Below are 26,638 nucleotides of genomic sequence, written 5' to 3'. Positions count from 1 at the left end.
TTTAAGGTTGTGTCAAAAATGTTATCTAAAGGTCATTTATAATGAAAGAATTTGTTTATTAATTTAAGAGCATGGTCTGATTAAACATTTGAGTTAACAGAATTGCAGTATTTGTAATACTGTAAGTACAGTAGTAGTAGTTTTCTTTGGCTGTCCTGTGTGACTTCCAAATGACTCAGGTAGATGATACCCTGTGCTTGAAATGCTTAGCCCTAAAAATAGCTCTGCAATGTTCTGAATCAAGAATAACCATTTAGCTGAAGTAAATAGTTACAAAATGGAAATATCCTTAAAGGAATATGAAACATGCTGTGGGTTTGCATAGTTTTTTCTAGTTTTACAAGAACTGCTCAGCTGAATTTCAACTAAAGTGTAAAATATATATATATATATATATATATATATATATATATTATTTTATATATATATATATATATATATAATTTTTTTTTTTTTTTGCAATGATGCATGGACATAGCATAAAAACTCGTAACAAATCACTTTATGGTCTAAATGAGAATAACGAATATGAGTATAGTATAAAAAAGTGAGTGAGTCAACAGATGTAATCACAATTTGAAATACTGGCAAAAACAGGCAAGCTTCCAAAACTCAAACATAATATACATACTAACAATAATTTATGCTGATTTAAGCGGATAGTACATAAATACTGTATTACAGCAATGGGAAATTAATAATAATGACCTTTAACAAATAATTGTAAATTAAAAGTCTAGATGCAAATTTATTTTGTATTAATTAATTTATTTGGCTTTCATTTTGAGTTAAATGTGACCTGCGCACATTTTTTATTTTTTTAATTCACAGATAAATTAATGTTTTGTAGTTGTTGCATGTTCAAATTAATGTACTGTTTTTGTACCCCATGCATTAAAACACACAGATTCTAAGTGTGCTCCCCTCCTTTATCCCAGTGGCAAAATAAGGAAAGATTCTCTCAGTAAACCTGTCTTTAAATGTGTAAATACTGCCACCATCTGCAGCGTCAGAAAAGGAAACCTTTCCTTTATCATAGTCCAGTTCAACTGTGATTATCTGTGGGGGTTTTTTCAGAGTTAGTCGTGTGCGGGGAGAGGTCTGAGCCCAGTAGGATTCCTCATTGTTTGAAATTACCCAGAAACCCTCTTTTGGGTTGAGAAAAACTGCAGTCTTCCTCTTTATTGACTCTCGTGCCACCCCAACGTACCACTCTTTGCTGTATGCCACCTCTACATGCCAGCGCTGCTTTCCTGAATTAAAGCCGTTAGCAGCGAGTACTGCCATGCGGCTTGTGCAGCGTTCAGGGTTATCAGGAAGCTGCTGTTTTTTCCCATAGCCGATGGTGGTGAGTTCATCTTTGATGATCAAGTTGGATCGAAATTGACAGAGGCTGGAAAGATAACAAAAAGCCAAACCTTCTCTCATGATTTTGCTTAGGCCTAGCAGTGTAGTGATAAGTAATTATTTTACTAGAATTTTAGCAGGTTCTTTATGTATATCAAAATATTTACTGTAAAGTATCTGTTGTAAATTCTAAATGATATTTACACATTCACGTCTTAAGATGTCAAGTTTGCATACAAGAAAATGGAAAGGAAATTTTAGCTCTATGAATGGTGGCCGAGAGAGCTCAACATACTGCAAATAGAAAAAACACCTGCAAATTAAGAAAACACCTTCATAAATTTGACAAAACACACGCTGTAAATGCTCACAACACAACCAAATAAAGAAACACACTGCAAATACTCAACACAACCAAAGAAAAGTTTCTTTTTTTGGTTTGCATTGTGAGCATTTGCACCACCTGCTGTCAAACTGATGAAGATGTTTTCTTGATTTGCTGGTGCTTTTTCTATTTGCATGCGTTTTCTGAAGTTGCAGCATGTTGAGCTCTCTCGGCCACCACATCTATGACAAAAAGATATTAGTTTCAAAATATTTTAAATATAGTGCAAAAGTCGTATGGACTAGCCCCTGATCCCAGTTAACTTTATAAAGAAAGGGGTAGTTTGGGACAATTATGCTAATAATTATATTATTATTATTATGCTAATAAAATCATTTTGTGCAACATGTAAGAAATAAAAAGTCATACTGAGTAAGTAAATGATGACAGAAATTAAATTTTGGGGTTAACTCGTGCTATAAAGGACTCTTGTTGATGTACAATTGTGTACTTACAGTGGTGTACATCTCTTTCCATTCTTTTCCAGGCCCCATGCTTTAATGATCCAAGGTACTGTAGCACATCTATAAGTGCCTTTTTTGGATATTCTGTTTCATGAGCAGTGTAGCTAACGTTAGTCCTGTAATAAATGCATTATTTGTTTATTTTAGTGTGACAACAGAAAACTGACAGAATGCTTAAATTAAAACTTTAAACCATTGTATTCAGTACCGTTTTATTGCCTCCTTACATTCCTGTAGGTAGAGAAAAGATATTGGCGTAATTGTAATCATTTGAACCAAATTTTATTTATTTGTTTGTTTGTTTGTTTATTTAATGGAATGCTATGCACAAAATTATCCTAATGCCTGTCACTGAAGTGCATGTTTAGTCAATCATAAGGCATTTAATGCTTTACTTGTCAATCATTTTGTGCGTACATATAGCAGTCCATATATGGGTGACCGACAGCTTGGAGAATTTGATTTTGTAGGATGCAAAATCACGATTTTTTACATCAATAATGGTTTAGGGCTGTTCACACAGAACAGGTGTTTGCCTTTAAAAAACACGAGACAAAGCACTAATGAAAAATAACATCTTCATTTACTCTAACGTTACCCTGGTTTACCCTGAGTAAATCCTGAGTTACCTATTCTAAATAGACCATTAGTTACCCTGAGTGGGTTTTACAAGCCTGTTTCGACTGCACTGATTGGAGTGTTTTTGAAGCCACAACCACCAATCTGGACGAACTCACAGTAACATCCTATATTAGTTTCTGTGAGGATATATACATTCCTACCAGGACTTATTTAACATTCAACAATGATAAGCCATGGTTTACAGCAAAACTCAGACATCTTCGTCAGGCCAAAGGGGATGCCTACAGGAATGGGAACAGAGTCTTGTACAATCAGGCCAGGAACACATTGAATAAGGAGATTAGAGTGGCTAAAAGGACCTACGCTAAAAAGCTGGAAGATCAATTCACTTCCAATGACTCCGCTTCAGTGTGGAAAGGTCTGAAAGCCATCACCAACTACGAGACACCATCCCCAGCACTGAGGTGAATCAACAACTTGCTGAAGACATGAATGAGTTTTATTGTAGATTAGAAACCCCCCACACCCGTCCTGACCATCTTTCTACACAACCGTTAACACCTCCTGTAACCCCCCTCTCCCCCACTCCTGCACTTCAGATCAGTGAAGAAGATGTGCGCCAGGTCTTAAGAAAGAACAAGAGAAGAAAGGCACCAGGCCCAGACGGTATGACACCAGCCTGTCTGAAAACCTGTGCTGACCAGCTGGCCCCCATCTTTTCACAGATCTTCAATAGATCTCTGGAGTTGTGTGAAGTCCCTTCCTGCTTCAAATGCTCCACCATCATCCCTGTTCCAAAGAAACCCAAGATAACAGGACTTAATTAATACAGATCTGTGGCACTAATGTCTTTCGTCATGAAGTCGTTCGAGAAACTGGTTCTGGCTTATCTAAAGGACATCACTGGACCCTTACTGGACCCCCTGCAGTTTGCTTACCGAGCAAACAGGTCCATGGATGATGCAGTCAACATGGGACTGCATTTCATCCTGCAGCATCTGGACAAATCAGGGACTTATGTGAGGTTCCTGTTTGTGGACTTTAGTTCAGCCTTCAACACCATTCCAACACTCCTCCAGACCAAACTACAGCTCTCTGTCCCTAGCTCTATCTGTCAGTGGATCACCAGCTTTCTGACAGATAGGCAACAGCTAGTGAGACTGGGAAAATTCATGTCAAAGAGCCACTCTACCAACACTGGTGCCCCTCAGGGATGTGTTCTCTCCCCACTGCTCTTCTCCCTGTACACCAACGACTGCACCTCTAAACACCCCTCTGTCAAGCTCCTGAAGTTCGCAGACGACACCACACTCATCGGCTCATCCAGGATGGCGACGAGTCTGCTTACAGACAGGAGGTTGAGCAGCAGCTGTCTGGTGCAGTCTTAACAATATGGAGCTGAACATGCTCAGGAGAAACCCCCCTGCACTCTCCCCACTCACCATCATAGTACTGTGGCTGCAGTGGAGACATTCAAGTTCCTGGGATCCATCATCTCTCAGGACCTGAAGTGAGACACTCACATCGACTCCATTGTAAAAAAGGCCTAACAAAGGTTGTACTTCCTTCGCCAGCTGAGGAAGTTTAACCTGCCACAGGAGCTGCTGAAACAGTTCTACTCAGCCATCATCGAGTCTGTCCTGTGCATATCAATAACTGTCTGTTTAGGTTCAGCTACAAAATCAGACATCAGAAGACTACAGAGAACAGTTCGGACTGCTGAAAGAATTATTGGCTCCCTTGCCCACCCTCCAAGAACTGTATACATCCAGAGTGAGGGCTCAGAAAATCACTCTGGATCCCTCACATCCCAGTTATCCCCTTTTTGAACTTTTGCCATCTGGCCGGCGCTACAGAGCCCCAAATACCAGGATAGCCAGGCACAAGAACAGTTTCTTCCCCGAGGCAATCTACCTTATGAACAGTTAAATGTTCCCCACATTATGCAATAAAAATGTGCAATAACCTTATATTTATCTGTTTCCACCTCCATCCTAGCACATCCCTGCATTTCATTCTATCATCTATTCCATTCTATCATCTATAGCATAACTGTATATACAATTTATTTATTTTTCAATTTATTTTTCAATTGTTTTCTATTTATATTTACTTATGTGTATTTTTTTATTCTCATCTTATTTTTATTGTCTCTGTGTTGTTGTCTCTGTGTACTGGAAGCTTATGTCACTAAAACAAATTCCTTGTATGCGCAAGCATACTTGGCAATTCTGATTCTGGATTTACCACTGCGTAAAACGAACGAGGAGCTCACGCGCGAAAAGCAAATCAGCAAGATGCGGTGCATGTTTGATGTTTACATCGAAAAACTCTTTTAAAACAGGGCAATTAAAACGCGTTATGTGTGAATCCGATGTTACACAGCCAAACACGATAAAGGAATACGAAGACAAAGGAAAATAAGAGAAACGACCTTTTCATCAATGCAATGAGCTGAGATAAAGTTACCAACGGCTAACATGACCCTTATAGTAGCCTACCTTTACGTAAAAATGTTTTAAAAGCATATTGACCTTTAGAAATGTCAGATCATCCGCTATTATGATGGGTTCTATGTATCTGATGATGCCAGAAAGCTCTTCGATGCTCTTATTGACCTCCTCCAGTTTCTCTCTCACCATCGCGGTCTTATTCTCTCTCTCATTTTGAAGTACAATGAGTCGAGCTGCCTCCTCCTCCCTCAGGATTGTATGTAACTTTTCATACTCTTGTTTTACTTCTGCAGCAATTTCGGCAACTTGTTTCTGTAAATTAGAATAAAAACAAACTGGATTTGGATAATCCTTAAAGAAGTTTATGTTGAGGAACTGTAGGTTTGTGCATATAGTTCACCTGTATGTATGTTTCCAGTTCCACCAAGCTCTCCTTTAATTTTTCAAAGGTGGTTAGTTGTTTTTTCAAAGGATTGTACCTATTTGTGAGCTCTTTCTGTGGGATAAGTGTATGGAAAGAGCATTTATATATACAAATCCCAGAGAACTTTCACAAGTTGCACAGATACACTCTAGTTAGCATTTACCCTGCTAAAAAAACAATAGAAGCCCAATAGAAACCATCACAGAAATTCCAATGGTTTCCATTAAAATACTATTATAAACCATTAGCTTTTTCCAGTAAAACCATTACAAAATTCCTTTTTGTAGTGTGTTTTGGGCATTTTTCCAATAGGATTTAACATCCCACCAATAGAATCCATCACATACCAGTAGACAGTTTCCATTAAAACCAGTACAATTCCCATTATAACCATTACATTTTCTATTGTGTTTCGGGCAGGGTTCTATTGTTTTTTTCAGCAGGGTACATAGATATCTGCTCATATCTAACTACAAATCACATAAGACTCATTTTCATACGTTTCCTTACCATTATGTCTGATGCTGCCTCAGCTATCGGGCAGTACTCATGATTTTTGTGACTCCTTGATGACGTGCAAGCAATGCAGATAAGTTCTGCATCTTTCCGACAAAAAAGCTTAAATTGCTCATTGTGTCTTGAGCAACGTTCCACCGATTTTGCCATGAACTGCTCCGGCTTCTTTTTGAAGACATCCGAGGCTAACTTTAGAGCCAAATTGATTGGAGGCCTGGATGAGCGCTCTGTTCGGCGGCACAGAGGACATTGCCGTGTTCCCATACGGTCCCAGTGTGTCTGAATGCAGGTTTTGCAGAAGCTATGTTTGCAACTCAGTATGACGGGGATATCGAAAACCTCACAGCACACAGGACACTGTAGATCCTCCATAGTGAAAGAACATTCTTGAGCCATCGGTGCTGAATTTGCAAATCTAAAAGTCTTTCTCAGGTGTTTAGAAAACTTGCAAGCTGAAAGTAAAGTGCAGTGCGACTGGGATAGACCGGTTTGACCTGATTTTCAAACTTTTAAAAAGTGACTCCTCTAAAACGTCAGAAATGTCACTGTGTTACTCTGAGGAGGATATGTATTTTCTTGGCTAATTATAGCTTGGGACTTTTGTTCATGATGAGTCATGCCGTGGTTTAATTTAAAAGACATACTTCATCAGAAAACAAGCTGCAAAAAATGTCTTTTATTGAATATTTACTAGAAAAAGTCCATTGAATATATATTTATATACAGGACTTCTCTTAATTAAACAATGTGTTCAGTCTCATTTTCAGAAGATTCTGCTGCATGAGCATGCAAGTATTGAGAGGGACAAATGTGGAGAGGTAGTTATGACCTGCTGTCAACTAGGATTTGAACCAGCTTTATACAGCATGCAGTAAACAGGGAGATTAGCTTAGAATAGAAGGACAAAGTTACTATAAAAATGAAAGTAAGGTAAAAGAGAAATAAATAAGCAGCATTTTTACATATTGCTCCCATAAGTTAAACAATTAGAAATCTCCATGTCATTTTGTTTTATTATTTATTTCTAAGAATAAGCCTGATCACATCCAGCATTAAACATTGCAAACTCTTTCATTGCAAATGCTTATGCTTGTGGCTTGTGAGAGCTATAACAAAATGTATTATATTTTATAAAATGTCTTTGGATGTGTTTAATTTGTATTTTATTATTTAGTTATGGAATAATTAAAGTGGCAAAAAGAAGATGCACTTACAAAAGTAGGAGTCAGAAGAAACATGCAGAAGACCTCAGATTATATCTGAAGTCCTTACAAAGTAAAATGAGAAATCAATTTAGCAGTTTTAAAAAGTTTAGAGAATTGTTAGTTAATCATTAACAAAATATGACATATATATCAAATATAATATATATCAAAGATGATGATTAAAAAATATATGAAAATCTGTCATCATATAAGTTGATAGATGTTAAATTGATCATACATATGGCAATTTGATTATATTTATTTTTGATTGACAAGTTAAATGAAAGTGCCCACAAAGAAATAAGGATAAAAATTTTGGGCCATTCTGATTAAACATACTCAAATACTTTAGTGCTATACATGTTGGAAAAAGGTTGCATTTTGTTGCATATGCACATTTGTGAATCTCTGAAGACTTTAAGAAAATAAAGGAGATTAATTATAAGGTTTTAAAGCTGATGTCAGAAAACTATACTACTAACTGCACATACTATAAATGAAGAAAAAAATATTTTTCACATTTTGTTGATTCAACATGAAATGAATTCAGCTGTTATCAGAAACGTAGTAATGTTGTGTGTACTGTATAAGATTCTTATTAAAATACATAAATAATTGTCAAATAAATAATTAACAAAATGCATAATTGGTCAAGTTAATAAGTTGAACACATGCCCCTGTTACTTCAGAATATTACAGTTCACTAACAGGAGGCAGTTAGAGACATTTGAGTTTACTACAAGCTCAAAACAAACCTCAAACAAACTCAAACTGAACAGCATCTCTCAGCATATCTTATACCGCTGACAGAGAACAACTTTATCTTCTTAAAATTACACTGATTGTAGCATTCATTAATTATTTACACAATCTAAAGAAATTGATTCGAGCTTGAAATTTGATTGAAAATCACTTAGAAAGTTATAAATGTTTTAAATATACATGTTTTGTTCTGTTCAGCTGTGATAATAGAGCAATAATGTCCATTAGGAAACCATGTGATTATGTAAAGCTCTCACCTTGTTGATGAATATCCTCACTGACAGGATAGCAATGCTGCATGGTCCAATCAAAGACTGTTTTTATTGTTTCTGTCTTAAACCAATGCAGTATTATAAGGTCAGTTCAGAGAAAATATCTGCTGTCTTTCATGACGTCTCTGTGTTGAACTATTAATCCATGTCCTGTCATTTCCACATTATTCCCAGTTGCCCTCCTTTTGTCCAGTTAGAAACCTTCCTGAAAGAAGGCCCTGGAACTTCTGCTCCCAGGCGGGTCACTGTGATGGGATTCAGCCATTTTGTCCAAGGCAGGAGTGCAATCTCATACAAAACCCAGCTTCACTGAAGAACGATGGCATTTTGGGCAGCCCTTTGTGCCGTTTGTCTGCAGACACCTGCATGTGTGAAAAGAACATAGTGAGCGACATAGATAGCTGGTGGCTACAGAGAGTAATAAACACATAAATACATACTTGAGGTGGAAAATGTGAGAGCAGGGCAAAGCCTGCAGCTGCTGGTTCTTCTCTCCGATAGACTCCCCACACATGCCACAGTAGAGCTCTAGCTCTTCCACACACTGCAGGAACTTCACTACCTGCTCTCTCAACTCATCCTGCTGCTCCTTACAGCGGTAGATGCCTTCACACAGACTGTGCACCTTCAGGATACACAGCTGGAAGAGAAGTGCACAGAGATACTCAAATACAACGCTAATACTATTAGAGAACATCATCTGATGTCATTAAAGCTCCACTGCTTCAGAAGCAGTGCTGAAAATGAGATGTTTGTCTCTTATTCTATAATAGATGCATCACCTTGTTTCCAATCGCCTCGGCCAGATCATGCGCTCTTTGCAAGGAGTCCAAAGCCTGTGACAGTATTCAAATGAAAAAGAAATAATAAATAAACCAATGCCATTTAATCTATAATATGCGTCAATCACAAATGTTCATCTAGACAATAAAGTAAATAGTTTTCAAGTTTTCAAAAAGGTGCAATAGAAGAACCATTGTGGGTTCCCCAAAGAACATTTCTGTGAATAGTTCTTAAAACAGCCATTTTCTTTTTCTTAGTGTGAAGAAAGGTTCAGTGGGTGTTAAAGCTTCTTCATTGAACAATCTTTATTTTTAGGCAAACTACACAATCAAATCAGTTTCCTGACCTTATCGTATTCCTTTTGCAGAACCCAGCACTTCCCCACACCTACGTAGATGGATGCTTGTCCAAGGCGGTTGCCGATCTCTGACATTATGCACATGGAGGACTCGTAGCGAGGGAATGCTTTCTGTATTGAAGGTGAGCACACAAAGAAAAGCATTATTGCTATAAGCAACACTTATGATACTCTTGGTTGGCTATTTTGCAATAGAACTTTGAAAAATCATTTTGGTTATGGCTGTCGCAGTTAATTTTGAAGTGTGTCGAGTAGATAATGCATATTTTGTTTTTGCACCATTGAACATTGTAACTAATTACAGACGGCTTGTTTCAAATGTGTAATAAGAAATAATTGACAATTATGAGTTTGGTCATAACTGTGAAGCACTGTTCTGCAATAATGCGTAAGTGAAACAGTGAAAACAATTGTACAGCAGTTATGTGCTAAATGCACTAGTAATAGTAATATACTAAAAAAAAAGCAGTAGAACTTACATCAACATCTTTCTGACAGCGATGAATATCAGCAAAGTTAAGCAGACACAGTGCCTGAAGGGGCCGATCTCCATGCTGCAGTGCAATCTTCATTGATTCCTGAGAGACATAAGATCATTTCCAATATTAAGGAAACATGTATACGTGTTGTCCTCCACAGCAAACATTTCTTTTACATTTTAATAATATTTTACAATATTACTGTTTTTACTGTATTTTTGATCAAATAAATGCAGCCTTGATGAGAAACAATCTTGGTAACACTTTAGAATACTGTTCCATCATTAATGAATAACTACACAATAACTACACAATAGTAATTCACCATTAGCTAATCAGTAACTATTATTTTTTTCATACCTCCCCAAGAACTACAAAGAACTACTGTATACAGGCTGATAATTAATATGAATAATACATAATGTATTATTAATTCTAAAGTAAAGGTCATGGTAACCCACTAGTAATGACTCAAGTATTACCAAATTCTTCAGAAGGAATTACTAATTATTTGGATCAGTATTCTAAAGTGAAGATCGTGAAAACTCCCTAGTAATTACTGAAGTCATTGTAAACTTTTGAGGTTTTTGTAAGGTCCTGGTTAGTAATTCATTTTGCTAGATTTGGTAACACTTACTAGTGGGTTACTGTGATCTTCACTTTAGAATACTGATCCAAATAATTAGTAGTTCATTTAGAAGGATTTGATCATACTTGAGTCATTACTAGTGGGTTAACATGATCTTCATTTTAGAATTAATTATTCATTATGCATAATTCACATTAATTATGAACCTGTATAAAGTAGTTCTTAGGAGTTCTCAGGATATATGAAAAAAAAAAATTTAGTTATTGGTTAGGTAATAGTGAACTACCAGTTTCAACTCAGTGCTATTACTTAATAAATCGTTAATCAGAGTTTCTTGTTAGTTAATAGTAGTTACTACAATGTTAATAGTGCATTAGTCATTTGTTCCTGTGTAGTTATTCATTAAGGACAGAACAGTATTCTAAAGTGTTACCAAAATCGTAATTATTCCAAAGTGTTGACCGGTAGCGTATGAACCAACAACCCCCATTCATACAATATACAAAACTGAGAAGTTGTGCAACAGCTGGAACATGGCCTGCATTAATCCCCGCTGTTAGACGTCTGTAAATCACACTTGCAGACAGCACATTGTGACGCTCACAGTCCAAAGCAATGACTGGCTGTGATATTTCTCTCCTCGTCATTAGCGAGGAGCTAAGGGTAAGCTCTACTCTTCATTAACACTCCTCTCAGACGGCACCTCAGCAGGATGGACTCCGGACTGGCGTATTTTTATCAGCCATAGTAAAGGGGGCTGGTCGAGGGGGCTGGCACAACTTGTCCTACAAATAACTGCACCTGTCAGTTGTGCTGTGGCCCGAGAAGCAGACAGAGGCCAGGGTTACACCAAGGGGACTGATAAATATGATCAACATGCGGCATCCTGGGGGATTAAGATGATGCTGTCTTAAATTTGTCCAGGTGACCATTGACACAAGCTGTTTCCACATAAAGATTGCCTTATTTGTTTTTGGTGCACCTACGTTAGTCATTTAAAAATGGTTGATGTACCACAATTAGATGTTTGTACCTCACAGCATTCCATTGCATCTGCTAAGCGCATCAGCTTCCTGTAGGCCACCGACATATGGTACTGGCTCATGGCACGGTACTTGAGACTCCAACCCTTACCATAGTCATTCACGAGTTCAGCTGCTTTGCAAGGAAAGAAGAGTGCTTTCTCATAATCCTGCAACAGTGCAAAATATGCAGATATGGACACTTATTAGAAGCATAAAACAAGCTGCACATAAAGCACAGGAACTTGTATTATGTACAGTCTTTAAAAAATGTTGATACAAAACAGCAACTAAATATTAGAAAACAATTCCACAGACTGATGCATGCATGACGGTATGATATTTCATGTCAAAGCATAAATGCATAATTTAAACAATTAAAATTAAATACATATGAATATGAAAGAGTATGTAAATGAGAATGCTCAAAGCAACCAACCACTCAAAGTTTATCATTTCCCCTGTGGCAAGGAGATATAGCTCTGCTACATCTAAAAGAGGCTGTCTTATTATTGCCCCTGGTAGTGCTGACATTCTCTGCATGCCTCTCCATCACATACTTATTACAGCAGGCCTTCCTGGGAATCCAGGGGATTTGCTCTCTTCAAATCTCTAGTGTCAAGGTGAGTACAAATGCCTATATCTAGCCATTGAATACATTGTACATAACATGTAGGCAGTTTGTTGGTCATGTAAAAACTGCTTTACTCTGTCACTTAAATAGAACTTAAAATGACTGCAGGCCAAAGGGACATTAAACAAATACTTTGTATACAGTATACAATGACTTTGACAGATACTTTGTGTTTACTTCAGTAAATATGTACACTAAAGTTCAAAGGTTAGTGGTCAGAAAGTTTTTTTTTTTTTTTTTAAAGAAACAAATACTTTTATTCAGCAAGGATGCATTAAATTGATCAAAAGTCACAGTGAAGATTTTACGTTGTTTCAAATTATTTCTATTTCAAATAAATACTGTTCTTTTAAACTTTGTTCATCAATTTCCTAAAAAAATAATCATGGATTCCACAACAATATTAACCAGCACAACTATTTTCAACAGTGATCACTAAATCAGAATATTAGAATGGTTTCCGAAGGATCATGTGACACTGAAGACTGGAGTAATGGCTGCTGAAAATTCAGCTTTGCCATCACAGGAATAAATCAAATATATTAAAATAGAAAGGAGTTGACGAGAAACCTTTTGATCAAATAAATGCAGCCATGACACTTCAGAAAGAGACTTCTTTCTAAAACATGAAAAAAATCTAACCGACCCCAGACTTTTGAATGCCAGTACCAGCATACTGTTAGATCTCATGATCTTGTGATCTCCTCTCCTACTGTTTAAAAAGCATCCTAAAATGCACCTAATGAAGTTGGTTAAGAGAATGTGTGTTCAGAGATGTAATCTAGACAGTGTTGTGACAGATTTTAAAGAAGCTTAAGTATAAGATTTTTATGTTATTTCTTTGGTGTGATGACTTTACTATTATTGTAAAATGTGTAATAGTAATGAGTAGGTGTGCCACAAGCAAAAAAAAAAAGCAAAGCCCAAATTACATGCGTATGTATTGTTTCTTAAAACTTAAATCGGTTTTAATAGTCATACCTTAAGCTGGATGTAGAAGTTGCCCAAACTGCAACAGACCCGGCACTCCAGCATCTTGTCATCGTTGTTGTGAGCATATCGCAGGGCCTTCTCATAGCTCACTAAGGCCTTTTGGAAAACGCTGAGGCCCAGATAGGCATTGCCCATGCTCAAACACACTTGCCCGTTGAGCTGTAGGCTTACAGTGGTTCCCTGCATGTTTAAGCAGGTCTCACAATATGAAACCGTCTTCTGGAATTCACAAAGCTTCTCATTGCTGCGTGCCAGGTTCAGGTAGCCCTCCGTCAGGTAGTCCGGATCCTCCATCTCTCTGGCTGTGTTTATCTGAGCTAGGGAGTACTAATGGATGGTTGCATACACATGGGGACAGAAAACAATAAATATTAGTTCATTGATAAAACTATTTCAGAGAAATCTTAACTACATATGGTTAGCATTCAACTGGTGTTCCCCATCCTGTTGCAACCTGATATAATGCTATACAAAGGACTACTGTTAAAATTGTCTTCATACCTCAATAGATATCAAGCATACTTTATTATTATTATGTGAGAGCTACAGTTGTTTAAACACATCATAGTGCAAATGAAGTCTTTGCTGAACTCGGGAAAGCAGGTCCCTCTGCAAGGAGGTTTATGTCAACAAGATGCTCGGTGCTGAGGATCATATTGCATGCGGCTCTCCTTACCCTCCATGTAACTATGGAAGTTACATATTATATGCATGTTCCGCATTATTCAAATTGGTATATATTTCAGTACGTTAGAAAATCTTCGTCACAGAGGTTACAGACAAATTAGTGCAAATCATATGCATATCATATATAGCAGATATCAAACTTTAAAGGGATAGTTCATTTACTCAACCTCATTTTGTTTTAAACCTGTATGACTGACTTTCTTCTGTGGAACACAAAAAAGTCAGTGGGGTACAATGTTGAACCCCAGTGACTTTCATTATATGGACAAAACTGTTTTTCCATTTTCAAAATTTTCATCATTTTTGTTTTCCGCAGAGGAAATCAAGTCATACAAGTTTGGAACAACATAAAAATGATCGTTTAACAGTTCACTCCACATTTCAGTTGATCGTATCAACTTTTTTTGACAAACTGTGAAAAAATATCAATGTAAAGGAGCAGGAGGATGACTGCATAAGTGGCTCTTACCTGTAGCATCTCCTTGTATTTCCCCATTTCTGAATGTGCTGTGATCAGACAACCTAAAACTCGAAACTTCCCCCCAGGATCAGATGTCTTCCTTAACACTTTCATCCAGACATATAAAGCCTTTTCTGTGTCATTTGACTGATAAAGCTTCAGTCCCTTCTCAATCTGCTGTTTGGTTTGGTCCTGACCCATTTCTGCTACAAAGTCCCTCATAAAAATAACCATCCGTTTGGCTCTTCGGCCCACTGGGGAAGCGCAAGTGTACAGTTTTTTTGTCTTTCACCGTCAACGCACCAAAACAAAAGACGTGTTAGCGAAAATCCACCCCGGAGATCTGCACCCACTTACGTCACTGATCCACAACTCTCAGCTTTGGGTGCAAAGAGATGTTGAAGAAACTGGATCCACAGCTTGCAAGGACTTCAGAGTCCAGATCTCCATTGCTCATCACTTTGAAGAATCACAAAATCATGATCTCTTGACATTAAAGACCCAACTTCAGTCGCTCCAGAAAGCCTGGAAAGAAAGTTGAAGGGAGAAAAAGTGACACTAAAGAAATAAGTCTCAATCCAAGGTGCTGGCAATGATCTCCCAGAATATCTACTCCCTCCACACCCGAGGGGGAGGAATTCTCTGTACACTCACCCCCCCCACAAGCCACCCCTTCATCTTTTCTTCCCTCCCACTGCAGTCCTGGCGCTACAGCAGATGGCCTTGTCACTCTGGACCATGTGTCTCTGCTGGAATCCAGCTTCAGCCTCTGAAAAGATCCAAGGTCACAAAAGACGCTTATCCGTCGATCGTCATACCAAGAGTAGTGCTGATCTCCTCCACATCCACACACACCGTCAAGAGGCTCGAGCACCACAACTGTGAAGGACCCTTAAGAAAGAACAACTTTAGGAAATATTCAGTCCCGAGCTACAGCAGAGGTTTGGACATCATGTGAACAAGTCTAAAAACAGCCAGATATTTCACAACGGTGAAGCAGAGCGAGTCAACGGTCCACATAGAGGGTGGCAGTTCCTGTGGGTGGGCCTTGTTAAGCCGCTCGGTGTGCCACCTCCCAGCCCCCCAGCCTTGGTGTCAGCAACTGATGCTTAGAATAGTTCACAAACTCTGACATGGTATTTGTCTTGAGTTACAGTACCACTGCTTCTTGAAACACATCAATGGGATCGAATTGTCGGGTTCTCAACTGAACCTGGCTTTCTTCGGCCCTTCCTGCCCCCTTTACACCCAACTTCACGGATACAAATAGGGAGTATTTACCGCCTTGCCATTCACAAGATGAATGGAAAGCTTGTCTTTCCAAAGATAAACATCTGGTGGTTGTAAGTCACATCTTTGTTATAACACAATTCCTGAAATGCTAACACACTGCCTCAGCACATTTTTGGGAAACTGAAATATATTCCTTGAAATAAATACTTGTGTAGCTTTTAGCTTTCAAGTCTATTTTAAAACAGAGCGAGAAAAAAGAAAAAAATCCTTACAAATCTTTTAGTGTTTTCGTTCACACAAAAAAGAAAATTGCCATCATTTACTGTAAATCGGATGGTTTGTCACGACACGATATCAATTCTCAGGCCCAGCGATACGATATTTGCCGATATCTCAAAAAAATCTACGATACGTTTACGATTCGATTTGATACAGGATTATATCGATTGATATTTCGATATTATGATATTATATACCTATTTTAAACAACAATCTAAATTTTTATTAACTCACAAATGCAACCAAAATATATAACATGGAACATTTATCTGAAATTTTCACATCCTGTACCTGAATTGGGACATTCGCAACAAAAAAAAATAGGCTATACACTTTTTTTTCTTTTCTTTTTTTAAATAATAAAGAATATAAACAATTGGAAAACAAATTCTGGCTGCTACTATGGGCTCAGTGCTAAAATGTTTTTTCTACAGATAACCAAATTATAAGCAATAGCAGAAAATAAATACAATAGAACAAAGACACAAGTTCAATAAACGGTGCTTTTCAGGTTTTTCAGCTCAGTCTAAAATAAATTTTCAGGTACGCTACAGAAATGTAATACTCAAATGTAAAATAACTACATAGTCTTCACTGTATAAATGAAATATAGATTCATAATTTTTTTTAGGTTACAAAGGTTATTTAGTCAGGAGCAGTGAGCACTTGTGTTTTTCTTTGACAGCATTAGATTTGTTATTAGTTTGCTTTCACTTTAAGAAAGCACGGATTTAATATACTGATACACGTGCGTTTTCTTTCTCAACTGTTTACGTTAAGACATATGCCTAACCCACTGTGTTTATTAGGATATTTGCCAAAACGCGCATTTTGATGTAATTTTGTCTGCATTTACTCATCCATGCACAAAAAAAGCGGGAGAGCTCAATTTAGTATTCACGTGGTGTAGATGCGGCTGTCTGTGTGCGTGCGCTTGAGATGTTCCGCCAACAATCCCAAGCGTTTTTTATACTCGCCTTGTGCCTTCGGGCAGTCCTTATATCCAGTCCTGATACGCGAGTTTGAACAAGAATGCACGCGTTGGCGGTAATGCATAGACGGACATTATGTGAAAATGTGGACAGTGCCAAAATAAAGGTGCCTATTTATACTACAGATATCGATATTTTATGCATGGCATCGATGCATCGTATCGATCTGTCGATGAATCGTTACACCCCTACTCATGTTGTTCAAAACCAGTATGACTTTTTTCTGAAAAAAAAAAACAGACATTCTTAAAAATATTTTCTTTTGCATTCTGCAGAGGAAAGACAGTCATTCAGGTTAAGAACGACAAGAAGGTGAGGATGACATTATCATAACTGTTAGGCAAAGGGGAAAACATGAAATACCAAACTTATTTTTAGCTTTTAATTCAAGAGAATGTTGACCAAAAGAACAGAGTAGAACAACACAGACATTTATTCAAAAAAATTTCAAAAGCCAAATCATTGTAACTAACAATAATCTGAACCAGCCACAAAAGTCAAAAAAATTAAGCTTGTGTGTCTGACAGACATAAAAATGAACAGCTTTTTCATATACTGCATGGCGAAGTAAAATGTAAACAGTTGTAGCATTCAACTTTTAAACCAGCTTGAGGTGGAATGAAGTTCCTGTCCAGTCACAAACCACTGAGAAACAGAGAACGGCGGTGACAACTGGGAAATTACTATAAAACAAGATAGACAAGTTGCAATAGGAGCACATTTCTTGCAAACTTTCATTATGAATGTTACTTAAATGGCCCTTGACAATTGTACCAAAATACTTTTTTCAGCCGTCTTGAGGATATTTTGGACTGATAATTATTTCTTTACGTTCAGAGAATGTTGGCAGACATATGAAAGACACCATATATTGTACATGGTCACTCATTAGGGGGCAGTTACTATATCCAATTCACAGCTGTATACATTGCATATGTATTCAGGTAATTCAGTAAGTGTTGTGTACAGATTAGTCCTTGTGGATTTAGATTAAATGCTTGCTGCATGTTGCGGAATGTTAACAGTTAAAAAAAAAAAAAAGAATATAAATCCCTTTTGAAATCCCAAATGAACCACATGTTGGAAGGTTTCACCAAAGCTTGACAAACTTCAATGGTCAAGTAAACATCACACATTACATTTGGCCTTCCTTAACACTTTACAGTGTCCTACTGTGTAACACTTCACATGACATTATAAAGCTTGAACCACTGTATCACAGTAACAACTTCTACATGACTGCTGTCTTTTGAATCAATATAACAGACCATAACTGTTATCACCATAGAACATTTATCATGGTCCCATGCATTGCTTGAAAACCTCAGGCCAAAACAAACTGCCAGTTTGTGAGGAGGATTTTGATTCCCTTGATTACCGAGACAACCGACGTGGCAGGATTCAATTTCAAAGTGTTTGCATCACCTTTCTTGCATTTGTCCCTAAAAACGTAGATGCATCCGTTGCAACTGGCCACTTTCCATAGAGATGGCACACAGCTCCATACTTCAGGGAATCGCAGCCGAGTGAAGCTGTCCAGCAGTGGGTTATAGCACACCAGAGAGTCGCCCTCTGCCACCACAAAGATAAGGTCCTTATGGGCGGTGGCATGCATGCATCCGGCAAAAGGCAGCATGTAGGGCTTGGTATGACACCTCTGTGTGGCCGTGTCAAAGCACTGGATAAGGCGAGATGGTTTGGTAAAGAAGTCCATGTCATTTTCCTCCCCACCCAAAAGGTAAATGGTGCCTCCCAAATTGACTCCAGCTGCACCTGACACGGCTGTGTCTAGTTGAGTGGTCTCTTTCCATATATTGTCCTGTACTGTGTAGTAAATGACAGCATTGGAGAGAGTGTCCTGGAGGGTCTTGCCTCCCAATGAGTATATGGCATCCTCTGTGGACACAGACACTAACGTGTGGTGCAGACGGTCCCGGGGCAGAGGGGCGCAGCGCTCCCAGTCCATAGTATGCATGTTGCATTTCCACATGCGTCGTGGTATGGAGCCCCCTACAACATATAGATCTGCCCCATGCTTGCAGGCAGCTGTGATCTGGTGACACAAGCTGTTCTGGCCACTTACGCTGATGGCGTCATCCTCATCACAATGAAGAGACACTGCCAATGAGTGTGTGCGTGTGTCTTCCTTCCCAATTAGGTATATGTGAACTTTTTCACCAATCTCCTAAAACACAACATAGTCAACAATGAGCATGTGGACAATACAATAGCAATAATCAAAGGTTGTGCATTCTGCTATTCTTGCCAATATTTTAAAGTGACCAGCTACGTAAAATGAGAAACAAAAAAAAATCATTATTTAAAGTTTAATATTTATTAAAAATGCAAATATTATACATTTATATATTATATAAATGAAAATATATATGTAAATAAAATAATTAATTTAAAATTCAATTACATTTTTGTCTTAGGACCAGTGCAAACTTGAGGCGGGTGAGTAGAACGGGTAAGTCTACCCAAAAATGAAAATTCTGTAATTAATTACTCACTCTCACGTCATTCCAATCCCATAAAACCCTCATTCAGCTTTGGAACACAAATTAAGATATTTTTGATGAAATCTGAGAGCTTTCTGACCCTGCATAGACAGCAATGCAACTACCAGTTCAAGTCCCAGAAAGTTAGTAAGGACATCATTAAGTAAAATTATCTGCCAGTGGAGTAAGTAAAATATTCTTAAAACAAGAGTATTTTACTTACCCCACTGGCAGATAATTTTACTCGTTTTAAGTAAAATGCACCCTGGAAACAATATCTTAAATCATTTTGCTTATCTAGTAAAAATTTCTTGATTTAAGAATATTTTGATATTTTGACTAGAAACAAGACAAAAATACTAAGTAAGATAAGCCATTTTTTTGCAGTGGAGGAATGCACATGCATGTGTCGTGGTACTCTTGTAAACGCACTGTGAAGACTGACACAGAAGAGGAGAAATTAAATCTTAAGTCTTTACTTTTGTTTTCTTTGGACACAAAAAGTATTCTCGTAGCTTCATAAAATTAAGGTTGAACCACTAATGTCACATGGACTATTTTACCGATGTCCTTACTAACTTTCTAGGCCTTGAACATAGTTGTTGCGTTGCTGTCTATGCAGGGTCAGAAAGCTCTCAAATTTCATCACAAATATCGTAATTTGTGTTCCAAAGATGAACAAAGGTCTTAAGGGTTTGGAACACAATTAAAATGGGAAAGTAATTAATGACAGAATTTTCTTTTTTGGGTGAACTATCCCTTTAACTACAGGCTTGACTGGGCCAGTGAAAATAAATAAATAAAACATTTGTAAATAAATAACTAAAACAGTTGCGCCCTGGATGTGTTTTCATCTAAAGAATACAAAATATTACTACAGAATTAATGGTAAATTATTTCTTAACAATACGGTTTAATATCCATTTGATCTATCACTAACCTTTAAGCTGTCTAGAAGCATATCAGAATACTCCTCTCGTTCAACTTTGTTGTGATTTATCCAAGATTCAATAGCTGCAGTTGGATTTTGTGAGCTTGGCACACCATCTAAAAAAGCAAATGAAAATTACAAGTTAACACTCTTTCTGATTAAAATCTCTCTTCTAAAGTGAAACCAATTTGCTGTTAAAGCCATTTATTCACCTTTAATGATATCTATGAGAAGGCACAATGGCAAGTTCAGGAACTCCTCTGTCTGGTGCAGCTGAACCAGGTGAATCTTCGCACAGTGCTTCGCAGCTGTATACAACTCCTGGTCACTGTGTCTATCTGCCAACCACATCACCTGAAATAAAAAGTGAACAACAGTTTTCTACTGATTCAGCTGACCTTTATCAAAGCTTTTTTTTTTTTGTATATTACAAATAGTAGTTAATAAACCTGAAGGTTTCACCTGGAGGCAGTTCTTGACATCCACAGTTCGTGACAGGAAGCGAGAGCACTCCTCAAACAGGGCAGTGAGCTGATACATATCAGCCATCTCATAAGTGTCCTGCAGGTCTTCAACCCTGAGTTTGATCGTCCCATGGTAGATGTAGTCCACCAGCGACTGGAAGACTGGTGCACTGACATCCTTCAGCTCAATATTACGATCATAAGCTTCTCTGAGGTTAGAGGTGAACATGGACCTGAAGAAGCAGCTTTGTGCAGAGAGCACCAGGCGGTGAAGCTGGAACTCTTTGCTGTCCACGGTGATGGTAACATCTGCAAACAAACCATCCTCTAGACACAAGTCCATGATGCTCTTCACAACACGGCTGGAATGGGAGCGATCTGTGAAGGTGTAGCCCTGGAAGTAGTTTTCATCCCCTGATGGACCTCCAACACTGTAACCCCCGTCTTCACTGGACTCCATGGCGCCTATAAAATCTAAAGTAGCTTCACCTGAATACTAGATAAATTACTTACTGGGTCAGCTGTCTCTCCGATGGATTCATTCATGTAGTTTAGATTGTTGACTGGCAGGCTGTGATTTGCCTTAAGATATAACACTCAGTAGGCTCTAAAATTGCTGTCAGACTGAGTTAAAGCCATATGTAGAGTTCTTTATGAAAACAAACAAACAAAAAACGCTTATTTAAACGGTTCCACCAGAACTGATCGATTTGGTTTTCAAATCGGCGTTAAATATGACTGAGCAGCTCGCTCAGTCAAATGATATCCATCTATGGTAAACTGACCAGCTATGTAGCTAATGCTAACTGAAGCCATCTAGATTAAGGTTTCAGCATCCTAATGAGTCCACAATCGAGAAAACAGTGTGTCAGATGTAAAACTGTAGACAGCACACGCGCGTTATCATTTATAAATGTTAGCATGTGTTAAATCTTTGCCATACCAAAAGACTGCTTGTGAGCTTCAGCCGTAGGGCTGGGAGTCGATTCCAAAAAGAATCGATTCCGAGGCGTTGGGAATCGACTCCTCATTCAGAGCCTTTTTCAGTTGAACAAATCTCATCAATGAATGCCTCTCAAACGTAAGGCTGCACACATTTAAATTCACGAAAATAAACTGAAAGAAAACGAGTCCTGAGCTCATCTGAGTTTGAGGATGCAGCCTTCCGTTTGAAAAGCACCCATTAATTTGCCTCATGCTCGCTAACAGTGATTAGAAGTCTGATTCGTTTCTATGGAAGAAAATTAATGACAAATGTTTTTGAAAACAAAAGCATGTTGAATTGCACTAACTGAAAAAAATTGAATTAACAGTGTTTGCATTTTAATGCCTTGCATTTCCAGGGCTTGCATTTTTAGGTCCTGAAATTTAACATAGTTGTTTATTTAAGCTGTAAACATTTCAATTCAAAATATTTACACACATTTTCATAATTAATAATTCATATTCACCTTCTAGAATTCACTTCCCAAATATTCAATTTGTTTAAAAATACGATGTATAATATTCGACAGGAACATTTTGGCCCATTTTATTTCACTTTACAAATTCGCCATTGCACATCCAGGAATAGCAGTAGAGCGCCGATGCATGATCACCAGCAGGTGTCGCAAGCGGCTTTAATGAAGGCCAAAACAACAGGTGGATCAAGTCATTCATTCACAAAAACTAATTTGCAGATCCTTGGTTTTTCAGTCAACCTGAAGTTGATTTACAAATTCATGAATGTGTTCAAAAAGGACAGATTGACATTAATATCAAAAGCTATTCAACAGAATATATCAGAACAGTTTATTATGCATTTCCTCCAATATACACAGATGGCTCAAGAAACCCAGAGATAGGTGGTACTGGATCTGCATTTTATGTTCCAGAATTTAAAATTGGAAAATATGGGAGGTTAACGGATGGGACTTCAGTATATCATGCCAAAATTGTGGCAATTCAGATGGCATTTAGTTGGGTAGAAGAAGTGATGCCAAATAAGGTGGTGATTTGTTCAGATTCAATGGCTTCACTTATCAGTCTTCAAACTTCTTCAAACAGTTAGAAATGATATCTTAATAGAAATGATGAATATATTGTATAGATTAAGACATGCTGGAATAATAGTTAATTTTGTTTGGGTTCCAGCGCGTGATGATATACCAGGAAATGAAAAATCTGATAAAATGGCTAAAGAGTCACTTAATCTGAATAGTCCTACTATTTCAGTTTCACTAAGCAGGATGGAGGGGAAAAGTATAATTAAAGAAGCTTGCAATTGGAAATGGCAAGAGAACTGGAATGTCAAAGTAAAATGATACTAAACTTAGGTGGAGAAGATCAGGTCAAAGACTGAGGATGGGTCATACAAAACTTAATTCTACACTTCATATAATAGGAAAACACAGTACTGGATTATGTGAAATATGCCAAGTAAAGGAAACAGTTGATCATGTGTTGTTACTCTGTCCTAGGTATGAACAGGAAAGGAATGAACTACAAAGAGAATTACAGAATTTAGGATGCAATGAGTTTTCAATCTGCAACATATTAAACACAAACCAAGGATCTGGTCAAATAATAAAGACAATCTTAAAATTCATTAAGAATAGTGGACTTAAGAATTGAATATAGATATCATAATATATACCTAGACTGAAATCACTTCACACTCCAGCACAGGAGGCCAATAAATCCACAGATGAAGAAGAAGAACTAATTTGCAGAAATGGCATAAATGGAGCAAGGTAGGTAGAAGTTATGATTATCAGGGCCAGTATCAATATGCGGAAAAGCTGATTGTGTTTACGTTTAATTCAGCATTTTCGCTGTTACTCGTTTCCCTGTGTATACTAACATTACGTAAGCAGCTTTCTCTGCCGCAAAGGAGATTATAATGCTGTTTTACCTGACGCTGATGTACAGAACTAACATTACATCTGAGGAAGACATATTGCTTTCGGTTGCTTAGTTTCCTTTACTTTGTATCATGGCTTGTGTGATGCTGTGCTGTAATACTGGGGTTGCCCTCATAAGTCATACTCCAGGATTCCCCAACGACACGTGAAGCGCCTCAGTGAACTAATACAGTGAAGTGATAAATACAGTGAAGACCTCAGATCTCAGAATACACTTTATTGATGATGTGAACTATATAGACTACAGTTAAGCAGATGTAGAATATGAACGATTGCTTAAGGTTTCACGCTGTTTCAATCATTAATCTGTTAAACTGAATGAGATTGGTTCACATACAAATGGAATCATTTACTATACTCCAGTCGGTAGGTGGCGATACTGCACAGTGACATGCAGGTAATTCACTTTGGTAATGCATGTGCAAATTCAAAAAAAGCCCAAATAGAATGGGGGAACTATGACGTCATTTTGTAGGCGGATCGGCGGTTAGTAACTGGTTCCCTCGACAAAAAGCCAATATGATTTTTCCATAGGCTTTTGGATTATTGCAAAAAATAAGCTCTGTGTTCAATCATAGTTAATGAAACTTACACGTTTTGTCCATCACGATAATCTTCACAAAATAATATAACTTTGATGAATTTTGAAGCCTAAATACAAGCGCCAGAACTTAAAAGCTAAAATCCTCAATCTATATGCTTTCTAACAGCTTCATGTGGTCGCAAACATTTAATTTTAACGTGGCTTTAAGCACTATGCCACGTAGAGCTGGTATTATGCTGTGGTGTTTACATGGAATAATCATATGAGTTTACCTTATGGTACGAACCCAGAGTCTCCGTGTCAGTAGGAAAGCGATAAAACGAGCATCTTCCCTCCTAAGACTTGTGTTGCATTTCGGGGCAAAGCAAAAAAACATTGTCGAACAACAATATAAAATGCGGGGAACTATTCATTGGTTATTCTATAATTAATTGTATTACAAATTATACTACAACTGGAAAATATTGTAAATTGATAAATTGTTTGGCGTGATGACGTCTAATGTCTCCGACAGCGCCTGTAGTCCCATTTAGCAACTTGTTAGCAACCGTCTTTTTTAAGAAACGTAACAGTTTAAAAAAATCACGAGTGGGGTGTAACTGGTGTGTTTTATGCCATAGAATAAAACGTGAAAGTAATTTGAGCCTGTCTGAACCACGGACCTTATAAGGGATTTAACCAAACTCCCATTCAGAAAAAAACATTGACTCTGGTACGATGGAACCGGAAGTGTTAAAATGCTAACTCGCATCCGGGTTTTTGCCTACAAAGTGACGTCATAGTTCCACCACTCTATTGGGCTCGCTGCATCCTGCGGTGGACATCCAACCCCGCCCACATCCGAGTGTGACACCAGAAGCCACGCCCATACCCAACATAGCCACACCCACATCAAAGCGTTACATCAGAAACCACGCCCCTATCATATACATCATCTTGTGATTCCCGTTCCCCATACTGGGGAAAGCCGGAAGTAAGGTTATGTCCAAGCAATTTACGGCTGTTTCGGGGATCTAAATAAAATAATGTTGTCTTTCATTTTACTAAAATTTTAGGCTAAAATGGCTCAACTTACCTAATATATTTAACATGTCTAATGTACAGAGCTGATTTCGTCATCACAACAGCCTGTAAAACACTTGCATTGGTTGATTAAATTAGGCTAATTGTAATAAAACCTCTAAACCTTACCTTATTCATTTATATAATGAGATAAATTCACAATTATTATGATCGATTTTAAACTAAGACACCTTTTAAATTGATCAAATTTAAAGGGGACAATTAGTTTTTGTTACTGTAAGTCACAACACATTTTTATTAATTTATAATTGTAATTTAATTCTCTAAAGATGTGTTCCACTTATCTTTGTTAACATTTGAATGACAGGATTGACAGTTCTCCATATGCAGTAGGATACACATACATAGGCTAAATAGAGATTGCTTGCTTTGATAGATTATAACAAATAACATGGGATTGACATTCAGGCCTTGTTCATTCAGTAGGGAGGATTGTACCAGTGATTCGCTCACCAGTCCGGACTATCCGACGTAGTCTTCTAAGGTCAGTTTTGCTAGCTGAGCTGAACCAGACAGTTACTGAAGTGCAGGGGACGGATTCAATGATGGCAGAGTAGAGCTGTTTCAGCAGCTCCTGTGGCAGATTGAACGTCCTCAGCTGGTGAAGGAAGTACAACCCCTGCTGGGCCTTTTTAACAATGGAGTCTATGTGAATGTCCCACTCCAGGTCCTGAGAGATGAATAAAAAGACATCTCTTGCTTCATCTGATTCGACCCCAGGTAGTCTTTGATGGCATTCTGTTGATTTTTACTGACCATCTAGAGATCGGCAGGCCCTTTCACCTCCCCACAGAATAACTCACGGTGACTCTGTATCCAGCACCATGCTGGACCAATGTCCCTTACAAACTTCCACTTTATGTCCTCTTGGTGCTCCTATTAAAAATAGAGAACACGTGTGTGTTGGGGGGCATGTGTCCACTAAATAGTATTTACCTCATCATTCTACATACAAGAATATTTATGATTTTAAACCACAAAAATCAATCAATACAGTATCTAGATAAATACTCCCACCATACCTCCATGCACCACTGCATGGCTTATGTGGTCCTCCAAGTGAATTGTAACAAGTAATTTTCTTTACTGTTGAAACTGCAGCAGGAACCCCTCATCCCAGCAGAACTGCTCTGCATCAGGCTAGGACCAAAAATGCGTAGAATGCTGTAAAACATGACAAACAAACATTGACAATCATTATGTGATCTTTCCATTAATATAAAATGATACAAAGATAATTTGTCACAAACACAGTTATCCAGCAATTTATAGTGAAATGTTCTGATTGCTCAA

At 37.8% G+C, this 26,638-nt stretch overlaps 3 protein-coding genes across 7 annotated transcripts; all 3 read right to left on the bottom strand.

Moving 5' to 3' along the window:
- Positions 1–1,233: 1,233 nt before the first annotated feature.
- LOC131524254 (E3 ubiquitin-protein ligase TRIM35-like) lies at positions 1,234–6,567 on the bottom strand. Of its 2 annotated transcripts, XM_058751198.1 has the most exons (6): positions 6,166–6,567; positions 5,632–5,727; positions 5,313–5,543; positions 2,405–2,427; positions 2,188–2,312; positions 1,234–1,393 (listed from the first exon to the last, which is right to left on the bottom strand). In XM_058751198.1, the coding sequence occupies exons 1-6, from the start codon at positions 6,565–6,567 to the stop codon at positions 1,368–1,370; spliced, it is 903 nt and encodes a 300-aa protein (XP_058607181.1). In that variant the 3' UTR covers positions 1,234–1,367. The 2 variants fall into 2 exon arrangements, with proteins under 2 accessions (XP_058607181.1, XP_058607180.1); XM_058751197.1 differs by lacking the exon at positions 1,234–1,393 and having other exon boundaries at positions 2,080–2,312.
- A 265-nt stretch (positions 6,568–6,832) lies between these two features.
- rapsn (receptor-associated protein of the synapse, 43kD) lies at positions 6,833–16,285 on the bottom strand. 2 transcript variants are annotated; one of them, XM_058751557.1, is made up of 9 exons: positions 15,070–16,285; positions 14,425–14,940; positions 13,257–13,595; positions 11,653–11,811; positions 10,031–10,129; positions 9,540–9,662; positions 9,193–9,246; positions 8,851–9,050; positions 6,833–8,772 (listed from the first exon to the last, which is right to left on the bottom strand). In XM_058751557.1, the coding sequence occupies exons 2-9, from the start codon at positions 14,647–14,649 to the stop codon at positions 8,700–8,702; spliced, it is 1,272 nt and encodes a 423-aa protein (XP_058607540.1). In that variant the 5' UTR covers positions 14,650–14,940; positions 15,070–16,285; the 3' UTR covers positions 6,833–8,699. The 2 variants fall into 2 exon arrangements, with proteins under 2 accessions (XP_058607540.1, XP_058607539.1); XM_058751556.1 differs by having other exon boundaries at positions 14,425–16,285.
- Positions 16,286–17,270: 985 nt separating this feature from the next.
- On the bottom strand, positions 17,271–22,399 carry kbtbd4 (kelch repeat and BTB (POZ) domain containing 4). Of its 3 annotated transcripts, none has more exons than XM_058752283.1 (5): positions 22,267–22,399; positions 20,814–21,280; positions 20,564–20,705; positions 20,361–20,467; positions 17,271–19,104 (listed from the first exon to the last, which is right to left on the bottom strand). In XM_058752283.1, exons 2-5 carry the CDS (start codon positions 21,273–21,275, stop codon positions 18,244–18,246), a joined length of 1,572 nt encoding a protein of 523 aa, XP_058608266.1. In that variant the 5' UTR covers positions 21,276–21,280; positions 22,267–22,399; the 3' UTR covers positions 17,271–18,243. The 3 variants fall into 3 exon arrangements, with proteins under 3 accessions (XP_058608266.1, XP_058608267.1, XP_058608264.1); XM_058752284.1 differs by having other exon boundaries at positions 20,814–21,289; positions 22,267–22,391; XM_058752281.1 differs by lacking the exon at positions 22,267–22,399 and adding an exon at positions 21,759–21,905.
- Between the last annotated feature and the right edge of the window lie 4,239 nt (positions 22,400–26,638).

The sequence above is a fragment of the Onychostoma macrolepis genome, chromosome 18, assembly GCF_012432095.1.
Source record: "Onychostoma macrolepis isolate SWU-2019 chromosome 18, ASM1243209v1, whole genome shotgun sequence".
Lineage (NCBI taxonomy): Eukaryota > Metazoa > Chordata > Actinopteri > Cypriniformes > Cyprinidae > Onychostoma > Onychostoma macrolepis.
This window is presented reverse-complemented; position numbering and strand designations above follow the sequence as displayed.